The sequence below is a fragment of the Sceloporus undulatus genome, chromosome 6 (assembly GCF_019175285.1).
Source record: "Sceloporus undulatus isolate JIND9_A2432 ecotype Alabama chromosome 6, SceUnd_v1.1, whole genome shotgun sequence".
Classification (NCBI taxonomy): Eukaryota; Metazoa; Chordata; class Lepidosauria; order Squamata; family Phrynosomatidae; genus Sceloporus; species Sceloporus undulatus.
In genome coordinates, this window is record NC_056527.1 from 2065177 (window position 1) to 2077959 (window position 12783).

The 12783-nt window shown below is 43.3% G+C and overlaps 1 protein-coding gene across 3 annotated transcripts in view; it reads left to right on the top strand.

Moving 5' to 3' along the window:
* Positions 1-936: 936 nt before the first annotated feature.
* Positions 937-12783, top strand: part of HIGD1A (HIG1 hypoxia inducible domain family member 1A) — a 17842-nt gene continuing 5995 nt past the window's right edge. The window contains exon 1 of one of the 3 annotated variants that reach the window (XM_042473367.1): positions 937-1078. Coding sequence is in view for 1 of the 3 variants with exons in the window: in XM_042473365.1 (XP_042329299.1) it covers positions 5124-5151 (28 nt within the window). In the remaining 2 variants the exon portion in view is untranslated. Of the gene's footprint in view, positions 1079-4850; positions 5152-8028; positions 8155-12783 lie in introns of those variants that run through there. The other 2 variants (XM_042473365.1, XM_042473366.1) reach the window with 2 other exon arrangements.

Consider the following 12783-nt stretch of genomic DNA (forward strand, 5'->3'; position numbering starts at 1 on the left):
GATGGACTGGAGGGAGGGCAAGGCTTCATAATGGATGGTTAATCATTGATATATGTTCTTGTTCTGTGCCTTTGTGGCATTTCTGACTGATTGATTGATTAATTAATTAATTGATTGACATATGTTGTGTGCTTTCAAGGCATACTGACTGACTGATTAACCTTTATTTATGAAGCGCTGTAAATTTACACAGCGCTGTACATGCAATCTTTTTAGTTAGACGGTTCCCTGCCCTCAGGCTTACAATCTAAAAAAGACATGATACAGAAGGAGAAGGGAGTGGTGACGAGAAAGGGTAAGAGGTCCAGCAGTTCCTCTCAACCTCCGAGGCCTGGACCAAGGCAGATGGACTGGAGGGAGGGCAAGGCTTCATAATGGATGGTTAATCATTATCCAGGGAAAATACATAATCACTAGTAGGATAATACATATACAGTACATAGGAATACAGGAAATGGATCGATAAACAGCCAATTCACTCAACAGTCTTCCTATTGAGTGAAGGCAGGCCATTAAGCAAGCAAAACAAAACAAAAAACCTGCTAAGATTGGAGGACAAATTCGCTGGGCCACAATGGGGAAATCGATTAGCAAGCTGAAGCCCGAGGTTGAAACCTGAAGAAATACTTTAAGGAGAAGGAGGTCCAGCAATGTCTAATTCCGATCCCTGCAGACCTCCTCCCTCCCTACCTAGGGTCACATAGTATGTATATTATCTATACCCCACTCTCTTCCATGCCAGTCTTCTCTGAAGATGCCAGCCACAGATGCTGGCAAAACATCAGGAATAACTCTTCTAGAACATGGCCACAGAGCCCAAAAGACTTATCAAACAGGAGCCTTTCCCCACAAAATGCAGCAGGTGGAGCTGTCTCCATGATGTTAGATTCAAAAGAGCCATGCTTTTTCATCATGGACTTTAGACCTGCAAGAATGACTAATGTCTAAATGTCCGAGGTTCAGAACGCTTTTGGGAAGAAAAGGCATTCTAGAAATGGCATAGTTATTAAAGCAGCAGCATCTTATCCTTTCTTTTCAGTTGCCACATTTGCATGATTTGGAAGATCTTACATCACAGGTGAGCAACATACAGCTGATGTATGAACTCCTGGCTCCATCTTGGTTTTTTGGGTTGTGTTTTGTTTTGTTTGCCAATTGAGTGCATTTTCGCTCTTGAAAGTCTCCCGGAGTGACAATTCACCTTTTCAGTTGGTTGGAAGGGGTTCCCTATACTGTTTAACATAAAAAATGCCTGCTTTTCAGAACCAGATGTGGATTTAATGACCATTTCTGGGTGTTTGTTTTGAGAGTTTATGAAGCCCCCGGGGCAGAAAACTGGGCTGTGGACCAAGTACAAATTGCTCATGCCTGCCTTAGCTATTATATTATTTTCAGTGGTGTATTAAAATAATATTTCACATGGCAGAGATTAGAAAAATAAGCTTAATATGTGTTAGTGCCAGACTCTCTAGAGTTTAGCTTTGTATCGAGCATTGACAGAATATTTGCTATAAGATTAATTGTATTGGTAGCAAATGATGGAACAGGCAAAATGCATCCCAGTCCTTTTGCTGGGCTGAGCTCCAGTATCCCTTCAAAACCAATGCTAGAACAGGACCCCTAAGCTAATACTACAGTAGAATTGATTTATGGGTTCAGTTCTAGCATTGGTTTTGAATTTCTACCCAGACTGTCCCTGGGCTGACAAACCAGTTCCTCATAGGTAGCCAAATGGGGAGCCCTTTTGCTGATGTGGAAAAAGGACTCCCCAGGGTTGTATAGTTCAAAAGAAAGAAACCCCAAATAAGTTTTTCCTCAAGTTGTACTTTTGGGCTACGCTTTTATCATTCACCAGCCAGCATGGACACACTCCATATACTCTCTGAGGGATTTGAAGAACCGTAGTCCAAAAAACAACTTCCGAACTTTGCTATGGCTCACGACCACAAGACAAATGTGCTTCTGAGATCCCAGTTGCTGTGAGCAGCCACGGGACAAGAATGCTCCTTTCCTTGTGCTGCTGAGCTTTACAAATGCATTTGGTTGTAAACACTGACCCTGAGGAGGTATTTTTGTATTCACTTTTCTCTACCATTTCTCTGCTCAGACCTTCAGCCTCCATCCATTGGGTTCAGTTTTGAAATATGTAGGAAGAAAGGGAGAATCATGTGTGTCATTGCAAAATACATCTTCTTTGTCCTGCAGAGCCTCCAGATTACATGACAAGCCTATATTTCAGGATGTATTCCGTCAGGTTGTAAACTGCACCCTTTTACCTCTGGTTTACTCTTTTATTATCCCTGTGGTGAGAAGAAGAAGAAATAAAAGACAGTTATAAACACAGTGAGGAGTAATTCAATGACTTATATAAGAGTTCAAACCAAGGAGAGGATAACACACCTGTAGGAAGAAAGTCGTGTCCAAAGGAGGGCAACTAAAATGGTGAAGGGTCTGGAAACCATGAAGCCCTATGAGGAACGCCTCAGGGAGCTGGGGATGTTTAGCCTGGAGAAGAAAAGGTTAAGAGGTGATATGATCGCCCTGTTTAAATATTTGAAGGGATGTCATGTTGAGGAGGGAGCAAGCTTGTTTTCTGCTGCTCCAGAGAACAGGACCCGGAACAATGGATGCAAGCTGCAGGAAAAGAGATTCCACCTGAACATTAGGAGGGACTCCCTGAGAGTAAGGGCTGTCCGACAGTGGAACACAGTCCTTCCTTGGAGATTATAGTGGAGTCTCCTTCCTTGGAGGTCTTTAAGCAGAGGCTGGATCTGTCAATGGGGATGCTTTGATTGGGATTTCCTGCATGGCAGAATGGGGTTGGACTGGATGGCCCTTGCCATCTCTTCCAACTCTATGATTCTATGATTCTACTAAAATGGTCTAAAAATGGGATGGGAATCGAAAGGTGGTTTCTAAGTTTTGGACGAGTGAGTTGCACATGAAACAAAGTCAGCCCTCCATAGCCACAGATTCTTTGTCCATGGATTCAAGCATCCACAGCTAGAAAATATTCCAAAAAGATATATTCCAAAATGCAAACCTTGATTTGTTTTTGCCATTATATATAAGGGACGGCATTTTAAATGCCCTTGTTTTGAATGGAACTTGAGCATCCACAGATTTTGTTATCCACGGGGGGGGGGGGGTCCTGGAACCAAACCCCAGCGGATACCAAGGGCCCACTGTAGAAATATGATGGAAAAAATGTAAATGTCATTATTTGAGGCTTCCCCTTCTAAGCCAATGGGATGCTGCAATGCTGTATCTGTTCAATGGGTTGAGAGGGGTCAGTGCCTTGAACATAGTTGAGCCTACACTTAAGCGGATGTGAATGGTGTCACGGTCTGAGGCTTGGACTAAGGCGTCTGGGAGACCTGGGTTTGAATCTCTGCTCAGCCATGGAAACCCAGTTTGGGCAAGTCACACTCTCTGGATCTTAGAGGAAGTCAATGGGACCCTACCTATGAATAAATTTTGCCAAAGAAAACCCAGCATGGTCGTGGTTTGGATTTTGGCCTATGACTCTGGGAAACTAGGGTTAAATCCCTACTCAACCGTGGAAACTGGGTGACCTTTGGCAAGTCTCTCTCTCTCAGCCTCAGCAGGAAGGTTATGGCAAATCTCTGAAGAAATTTGGCTGATAAATGGCTAGGAGAGGGTTGCCAGGAGTCAAATGATGATGATGATGATGATGATGATATACCCTGCCTCTCCAATGAGACTGAGGCGGCTTGAAGACCCATAGCAACAAGAAATGTATAGAATTATATGGACAATTTCAGTCATCAAAAGGGATCAGCTATTTAAAAAAAATATTTACGGTATTAAAATATTGTATCTTTAATTGGATTTTAGCAAATTGTTTAATCTCAATCTGTTTAGATAAAACAGTGGGGCAAAATAGGTTTGGTGTGCTCAACTCTAATGTCAGTTTTCTTCCTCTCGAGGCAGAATCAAATTAAGGCAAGGATTACGGCATCGACTGCAATAATTTACAACGCTCCCAAGAGAACATCAGGGTTCAGAGTAAACGAATTAAGAGACTGTAATGTTTTGTGAACAGCCAGCATAATTGTAGTGGTTTGAGCATTAGACTCTCACTCTGGAGACCAGGATTCGAATCCCCCCTTGGCCATGTAACCCACTGGGTGACCTTGGGCAAGTCACACTCTCTCAGCCTCAGTGTCAAGAAAAGGATTGCCTTAGGGTCGCCATAAGTTGGAAATGACTTGGAAGGTGGACAACATTTTCTGATATAAAGTACTTAGCAGACGTTTACTCATCTTACAGCCTTTTCCAGAAAGAAGAAATACAAACCAATTGCTTTGGTCACTTGGAATAATCTTGTGCCCTGTTCTGGGCACCACAATTCAAAAAGGATGCTGAGATGCTTGCACTGTGTCCAGAGGAGGGCCAACAAAATGGTGAAGGGTCTGGAAACCATGAGTCCCTATGAGGAGAGACTTAAAGAGCTGGGGATGTTTAGCCTGGAGAAGAGAAGGTTAAGAGGTGATATGATCGCCCTGTTTAAATATTTGAAGGGGTGCTATATTGAGGAGAGAACAAGCTTGTTTTCTGCTGCTCCAGAAAACAGGAGACAATGGAGCAATGGATGCAAGCTCCAGGAAAAAAGATTCCAGCTCAACATTAGGAAGAAATTTCTGATAGAAAGACCTGTTTGATAGTGGAATACACTCCTTCCTCGGAGGGTGATGGAGTCTCCTTCCCTGGAGGTCTTTAAGCAGAAGCTGGATGGCCATCTGTCAATGGGGATGCTTTGATGGAGAGTTCCTGCATGGCAGAAGAAGGGGGTTGGGCTGGATCAGGGCCCTTCTTGGGGCCTCTTCCAACTCTGCGATTCTATGATTCTTGAACTCGGTGCCAAAAATGCCAGTCTAAAATGGAGCAATTTAGATACCAAATTAGTAATCTTTATATTAATATAGATAAACATGATTAACAGATTGTACAGCTGTGAATGCCAACTTCCTAGTCATGTAGTGAAAAACCAGACAAATATGACAGCCACCTGACTGACACAGAGAAGCCACATGAACTGACTTCTGGCAGACCTTGAAAACATTGCGGCCTGTTATCAGGGATTCACAGACACAACTGTGATGGTGCTTCCTGGAAACTGGCACAACGGTGAGAGTGACCATGCGTCTATCTTGTGCAGTCTTTATAAAAATGACTTGTTTTTGGATTGTAGCTTCTCCTAAAAGTCCTCACCCAGCAGGGCTATTGGACCTGTTACCTGGGGGATTCTGGGAGGTGCAGTCCAAAGAAAGCAATGCTTCCACATTATTTATTTCTAATGCATGTTGGTGATGAGTAGTCCTGTATTCACGCTGGAGAAATAACCCAGTGTGGCACTGCTTTGACTGCCCTGGCTCAAAGCTATGGGCCCCACAACAAACTCCAACTCCCAGAATTCCATAGTTTTGAGCCAGGGCAATCAAAGCAGTGCCAAACTGGGATATTTCTCCAGTGTGGATGCAGCCTAGAAGTATTATTTTTGGCAAAAGAGGGGTATCTTGCCTATGCAATGCATCACCACTGAAAAATTACTTTATACAGTAGTGTCCCCACCAAGTTATGCTCATTGATAGCAATATAGCAATAGCAAGTACCACGCTTATCCGCACTCTTAAGCACTCCCTGAGCGGTTTACAATGTGTGTAAGCAAATTGCCCCCAACCATCAGGGGAATCATTTAAGCGAGTTCAGAAGGATGCAAGCCCGAGTCGACCCTGAGCCCCTGTCTGGAATTGAACTCACAACCTTATGGTTTGTGAGTGAGTGGCTGCAGAAAAGGCATTTAGCCTCTGTGACACCAGGACGCTCATGGTTTTTCCCCACAGCCAATTTGGGCCTATGCCAACACAGATTTATTTTTGTGCAGTTTTCTCGACCCATGGCGACTCTGCGGATGAGACATCGCCAAGACCCTCTGTCCTCCATTGCTCTGCTCAGGTCCTGCACACTCATGATCCTTTTTAATAGAGTCCATCCATCTCGCATGCGGCCTTCCTCCCTTTCTACTTGCCTCTACCTTTCCTAGCATTACTGTTTTTTCCCAGTGATTAATGTCTTCTCATGATGTGTCCAACCAGAGTTTGGTCATCTTGGCTTCTAGGGCGATTTCTGGCTTGATCTGCCCCATTTGTTTGTCTTTTTGGCCATCCGTGGGATCACACTCTTCTCCAGGACCACATTTTGAGTGAGCTGGTTTTCCTCCTATCTTCTTAACTGTCCATGACAATAACAGGGAATAATAGGGAACACAATGGCTTGTATGATTCTAACTTTTGTTCTCAGTTGTGTATCTTTGCATTGTAGGATCTTCTTTCGTTCTTTCATAGCCATCCTTCCCATTCTTCATCTTCTTCTGATTTCCTGGCTGCAGTCCCCATTTCTATCAATGTTTGATCCTAGGTATGGGAATTCTTTTACTGTTTCCACTTCTTCGTTGTCTAATTCGGATTTGTGTAGGCTTGGTCGCTGCGTCAGGGTGCATGTCTGGGTCTTTTCTCTCTCATCTGGACAGGAGCGGTTATGCAAAGTTAGTTGGCTCATCCTTTATGCTCCTCTCATTACCTATAATGTATTAAAAAGTAGGTAAGGGAGCTCTAAGCCACCTAGATCACCGTCTTTCCCAACATCACCAATTGGGCAACTGTTTGCCGAAAGACAAGGGTCGGATGAGAAGGTCAACCGCGGATCCATGGCCTCTCTCAATAACCCTAATAATAACTTGGGCCACTGAGGGACCAGAGACTCCTGGGAACAGGATGCGAGGAGAAAACATTTTTGACGGTTTTCTCACATCTGCTGCTGGAGGACAACCAGGGATGACCCTTGGAGGAACGCCTCTTGGGATGCCATGAGGGAAAACAAGCAGCCTTTGAAGCATGTGTTCCTCCCTTCTGGCTCCCTTTTCCCAGGGAATGGGCCAAGGCCATGCGCAAAGGGATGGGAACAGCTTCAGCAATCATTTTGTGTCTGGCCATTGTCCCTGAGCTTTGTAGCAAGGAGACACAGTCCACAGCCTGTTTCAGGGCCAAAGCATGCTGCGGAAATAATAACCCAGTTTGAGACCGCTTTAGCTGCCCTGGCTCAGTGCTAGGGAATCCTGGGAATTGTAGTTTCTTGTGGCACCAGAGCTCTCTGACTAAAAAGGCTGAATGTCTCACAAAACTACACATCTCAGAATTGGAGCCAGGGCAGTTAAAGCGTCTCAAATTGGGTTATTATTTCTGCAGGGTGTTTTGGACCAAAGTCATCTAAACAACAACAGAACATTGATTTGAAACCAGTTTGAGCTTATTAGATACACACCAAAATATAGGTGTGCTTCGAGATATATACAGTATATATATATATATATATATATATATATGATGGATAGATAGATATTATATATACACACACACACGTATATATGGGTGTGCATCTTTATATATATATATTATATGTTATATATCTATATTTATATATAGATATATAATAATATAGAGCGATATAGATGTAGATATATAGATATAGACATAATATCTATGTGATAAATGGATATGCATCTTTAAAAAAAATCAGTGTCTACATTATATATCTATATATACTGTATGTGTGTGTGTATATATATATATATATAAAATGTAGATATAGATTTATTTTTTAAAGACACGCATCCATATCTATCTCCTTATCACATAGATATTATATCTATCTGGGTGTGCGTCTTTATAATTGAATATAATGTACAGATATGTAAAGATATAGACCAGTGGTCCCCAAACTGCCCTTTAAGAACTTTTAGACTTCAACTCCCAAAGCCTCAGCCTGCCATGTTGGAGCTGACGTCCAAAATGCCCTTAAAGAGCAGAGTTTGGGGACACCACTGATATAGACATAGATAAATATGGGTGTACGCCTTTAAAAAGAAAGGCAGGAAGTCGCAATGCTTGCTGGGGGTCGTAGTTTTCTTGGCAGGCGGGCCGCAGGGGCGTAAGTGCGTCAGGCGCGGGAGGGGGCGGGGCCGGGAGGGGTTTAGTGCGGCTGCGCAGAGCGTTGGCCCGGCAGAAGCCGTCTGGGCGCCTGAGGTGAAGGTCGTGCTTTGCGTGGCTCCGTGGAAGGAGAGCGGAGGCTGAGGTGAGGAAGGGCCGCCGTGGCGTCCGCGGAAGTGGCGGCTCATTGCCATGGCTTTCTTGAGGGGCGGCTTCCCATAAAGCACCCCTGCGACCCCCATAACCATTGCTTGGCTGCAATCCCACGGACTGCAACTCCCAGCATCCCCTGCCTGCCTAGAATTCCCCTCCCCAGAGGCTCCTTATCGCCCCCTTCCTTCTCTGTTCTTTAACCACAGCAGCTGGGGAGGACTACAGCTGCCGGAATCCCCCAACTTTGCCCTGGAGCACAAATCCCATCATCCCTGGATTATTCCTAATCTATCCACTAGTAAAGAGCTCTGAAGGCAGAAGTGCTTTGAATCCTACTCTCAGTCATGGAGGGCTTGGGGGACTGCATCCCCCAGAATCCCCCACCTGCCATGGACTACAGCTCCCATCATCCCTGGCCATCATCCTCTAATCCAATGGCAGTTCCCCCAACTGCCATTGGATTAGAGCTCTAAAGGCAAAGGGGCTTTGTTTCCTTTTTCCTCCTTAATCTGTCTCTCACTCATATATATAGGTGTGCATTGATATATGTCTGTGTGATTGATATGGGTGGGTGTCTTTATATATATATATATATCTACTGTATATAGCTATATATAGATATTTATGTGATAAATAGATATGGACGTGTGTCTTTAAAAATTTATATCTACATTATAATATATATATACACACACACACAGTACTGTGTGTGTGTGTGTGTGTGTGTATATATATATATATATATATCTTTATTTATATAGTGCTGTAAATTAACACAGCGCTGTGCATACAATTGAAAAAGATAAAATAAATCTTATGGCGTACATTCTTACATATAAAATGGCTGTGTATTTTTATATATTTTTTTTATTTATCTATATTATGTATAGATATATAATAATATACAAAGGTATATTATTACATATACAAATATACAAAGGTATATAGACCTGATACAGAGCTTGGGGAAGTTACTTTGGTGGGAAACTGCACCTTCCATAATCCCCCACTTGACCAGAGTTGTCCTTTGGTTCATGGTTCTGATGGCCAAGGTGCTTTTAACCTGCCCTTCCTCCTTATTCCCCAAAGAAGCTATCAGTTCAGAGCCTGGGAATCTTATTTTGGAGGGACTACATCCTCCAGAACCCCCAGCTACCATGGACTACAACTCCCAGCATCTTCCAGTCTTGGGAGTAGTACTCTTTAGTGGCTGGGAATTCTTGCAGTTTCCAGCGGCTGCTGCCACCCCCAATTCTCAACATCAATAGTGGCTTAGTAAAGAGGGTGATTCTGAGGGCCATGGTCCCAAAAAGTAACTTTTCCAAGACCAGGTGAGGTTCAGGGTTGGCCTCTTTCTCTAGACACTGCCGTTTGGGAAGGTGGGATTTAAAACCGGTTTGAGCTTATTATATATATAGATAGATGCACATATATATATAGGTGTGCATCGAGATACAGTGGACCCTTGTTATACGCTGGGGTTTGGTTCCCAGATCCCCCGTGTATAACAAAATCCATGTATGCTCAAGTCCCATTAAATATAATGACAGAGCAAAATGGTGTCCCTTATCAAAAATGGGACATCAAGGTAAAGTTATACTTTTTTGGGACATTTTCAAACCGTGTATGATTGAATCTGTGTATAAAAAATCCGTGTATAAGAAGGGCCGACTGTATTATAATAGATAGATATTATATATGTGTGTGTTTATATCTTTATATATATGTGTGTGTATTATTATATCTATAGCTCTATATTTATTTATCTATATTATATATAGATATAACATACATAGATATAAAGGCATAGGTATAACATATAGATATTATATATATAAGGTAGATATAGATTTCTTTTTAAAAGATGCACATCCATATCTGTCACAGAGGTGCAGCTCAGTATCTGCGTTCTATGTACTAACTGTGTTTTAACCATGTTGTAACCCTCCTTGAGCCGGGAAGAGAGGTGGGTAGAAATAAAATGATAGTTATAATTATTTAAGAGAAAGGGGTTGTAGCTGTAACAGGACAAAAGAAAACCCCATTTGATGGCTTAGTCTTGGCATCCATTTTTGACACTGAAGCAAGACTCAGGTGTTAATGGATGTGTCACTTTGTGATTCCAACTTGAAAAGCAGGACTTAAGAGAAGAAGGACTTGAGAAGTTAAAAAGGCATCTAAAGACAGAAGAATGTCTAAAAACAGTGGTTCTCAGACTGAGGCAGGATCCCTGGGGTCCCAAGAATTGCTTAAAGGCCGGGTGACCGAACTGCAAAGGAGAACAAGGCACCACAAAATGTAGGACATACAGCCACAGACCAGCACAAATGTAGGACATGGCCTAATAAGAGCTGAAAACACACTGATATAAGTGTAAATGCATGCTCCATACTCAAAATGGAGGATGTTTTGAAATGCCTCTTGGGCACAAGGTTGAAGTGGAGGGCGTGTCCTGGAAAAGGAGGACATCCGGTCGCCCCCTTCTCTTCCTCAGCTTACCAAATCTTTTCTGTCTTGGGATTGGGGAGGAAAAGGGGCAAGAAGGGTGGGTTTTGTGAGTTTTTTGGGGCTCTGTGGCCATGTTCTAGAAGAGTTTGGTTCTGACGTTTTCAGAGATGAAGATACCAGCCACAGATGCTGGCAAAACGTCAGAAGCAAACTCTTCTAGAACATGGCCACAGAGCCCCAAAAAACCCACACAAAACTGGATGCTGGCCATGAAAGCTTCACTCAAAAAGGGTGCTTGAATCCTTTGCCTGAAGGAAGAGAAAGAGGGCTATTTCCTTACAAAATGTTAAAGCACATGGATGTGTGAATGAAAATACGCACCCTAAATGAAGAAAATACTTTTGTTCCTACACTAGGTCGAGTGGGGGAAGCATGACTTCTAGGTGTAGATGTAAAGGGTAGAAAGTTTGAGAATAATTTCTTTAAAGCTTTAATATTTAAGGATCTTTTCTGCTCTGCTGTCTGTCATCAAGGAATATACAGTCCTCTTTTAAAACGGATTTTCTGGGGCAGATGGGAAACTATCAGGCAAAAAAGAGAAAGGGAGAAGGGATCTTGTGAAGGACAGGGGGGAGTTAAGGTCATTTGTGCAGTATGTGCCCAAAGAGGAGACTGACCACGTGGGTTTGGACTCACAGAAGATTGCACCATCCTAGAGCCGGCGTGTGGGGAGTGACGCACTTGGAGGCACAGGCACATCCGGGGCTGAAGGCCAGGCAGCAAGAGTGCCTTGCGGAAATGCTGCTGAAGCAACAGACCGAGGGGAGGAGGATTGACAGGAACGATGAGGATGTTTCCTTAATGGGGAAAACCCAGGCATTGCAACAGTTCCCAACATTAATGTTGTCAGACTTCTGCGCCTCTCATGGCTCACCTTTTTTTCTTTACTTATTTAAAGCCAGAGGCACAGTGTTTTGCAATTCTTCAGAGGAGAAATGTAATATTCCTGCATCAGTTACTATTATGAGTCCTCTTAAGGCTAATGTTCCAAGTAAGAGGGGGTTCTTACTCCTCATTGCCTCTCTACTCAGACCATGGGCGGCTCCTGGTTAAATACAGTCAGCCCTCCACAATTGCGGCTTTGACTTTTGCAGATTTGATTATTCACAGATTTGATTAATATGTTCTCTCTAGGAATCTCTAGGTCTTCCAGCATGACTCTGTGGTCAATGTTCACCAGAAGTCACACTGGAGGACCTAGAGATTCCTAGAGAATGCATTTCTAGGTCCTCCAGTGCTATTCTGTGGACAACTTCTGGCAGATCTTGACCTTTGCTGGTTTTCTAATTTCACAGGAGTTCTGTGCCTCTGTCCCCAGCAAATGTGGAAAGCCCACTGTATTTCTCTTCTGTTTGGAACAAGAAGATACTCTGAGGCGAAAGATGCAGCGGCTCTCCTTTTCCCCCTCAGACAGAGCCATGAATCAGGCAGCCCCTTTTGACGTTGGCAGAGCCTCAGAGTTCACAGGAGAAACTTAATGAAAGATATATTTTTCCAACATGTTAATCTTTTTCTCATGGCAAGTTACCTCTCTGCCAGGCTAGAAATGACTGAAAATAGGGCTATCTGTTCCTTAAAGCAAACCTCAAGAGATGTTTCGCATGTTAGTCTCCCATGTACAGCTTAATCTCTTTGTTGGAAACAGTGTGTGACCACCAGGAGAGGGTTGCTGGAAATGCTTGCGCCGTGTTACTTGCTTTCAGGTTGGCTGCATGAGAGGCCTCCAAGATGTCCTGCTCTTAATACTTTGGCTGAGGTTTGCAAATCCAGGGCCATGGGTCTCTTGATAGAGGCCATAAACCTTTAACGTGGTCTTTTCCTACTGCCTTCCACCTTATCACTGGAGTTAATCAGACAAGGGAAATTGGAAGTATAATCCAATGGCAATCCGAATGCAATCATGGGATTTAACGTTACTGCGTGATAGACTACCACACGCAATTTCGGGCAATGGGAAGTCAGTCCGAGCTCAATCATGGGGTTTCACGTTATTGCAATTTTGGGCAATGGGAAGCTATTTTGGGGCAATGGGAAGTCAGTTCGAACACAGTTCAAATTCATGTAAATTCGCTGAACTAGCGAATTCACGTGAATGCCTTCTGGCCCCACTTTC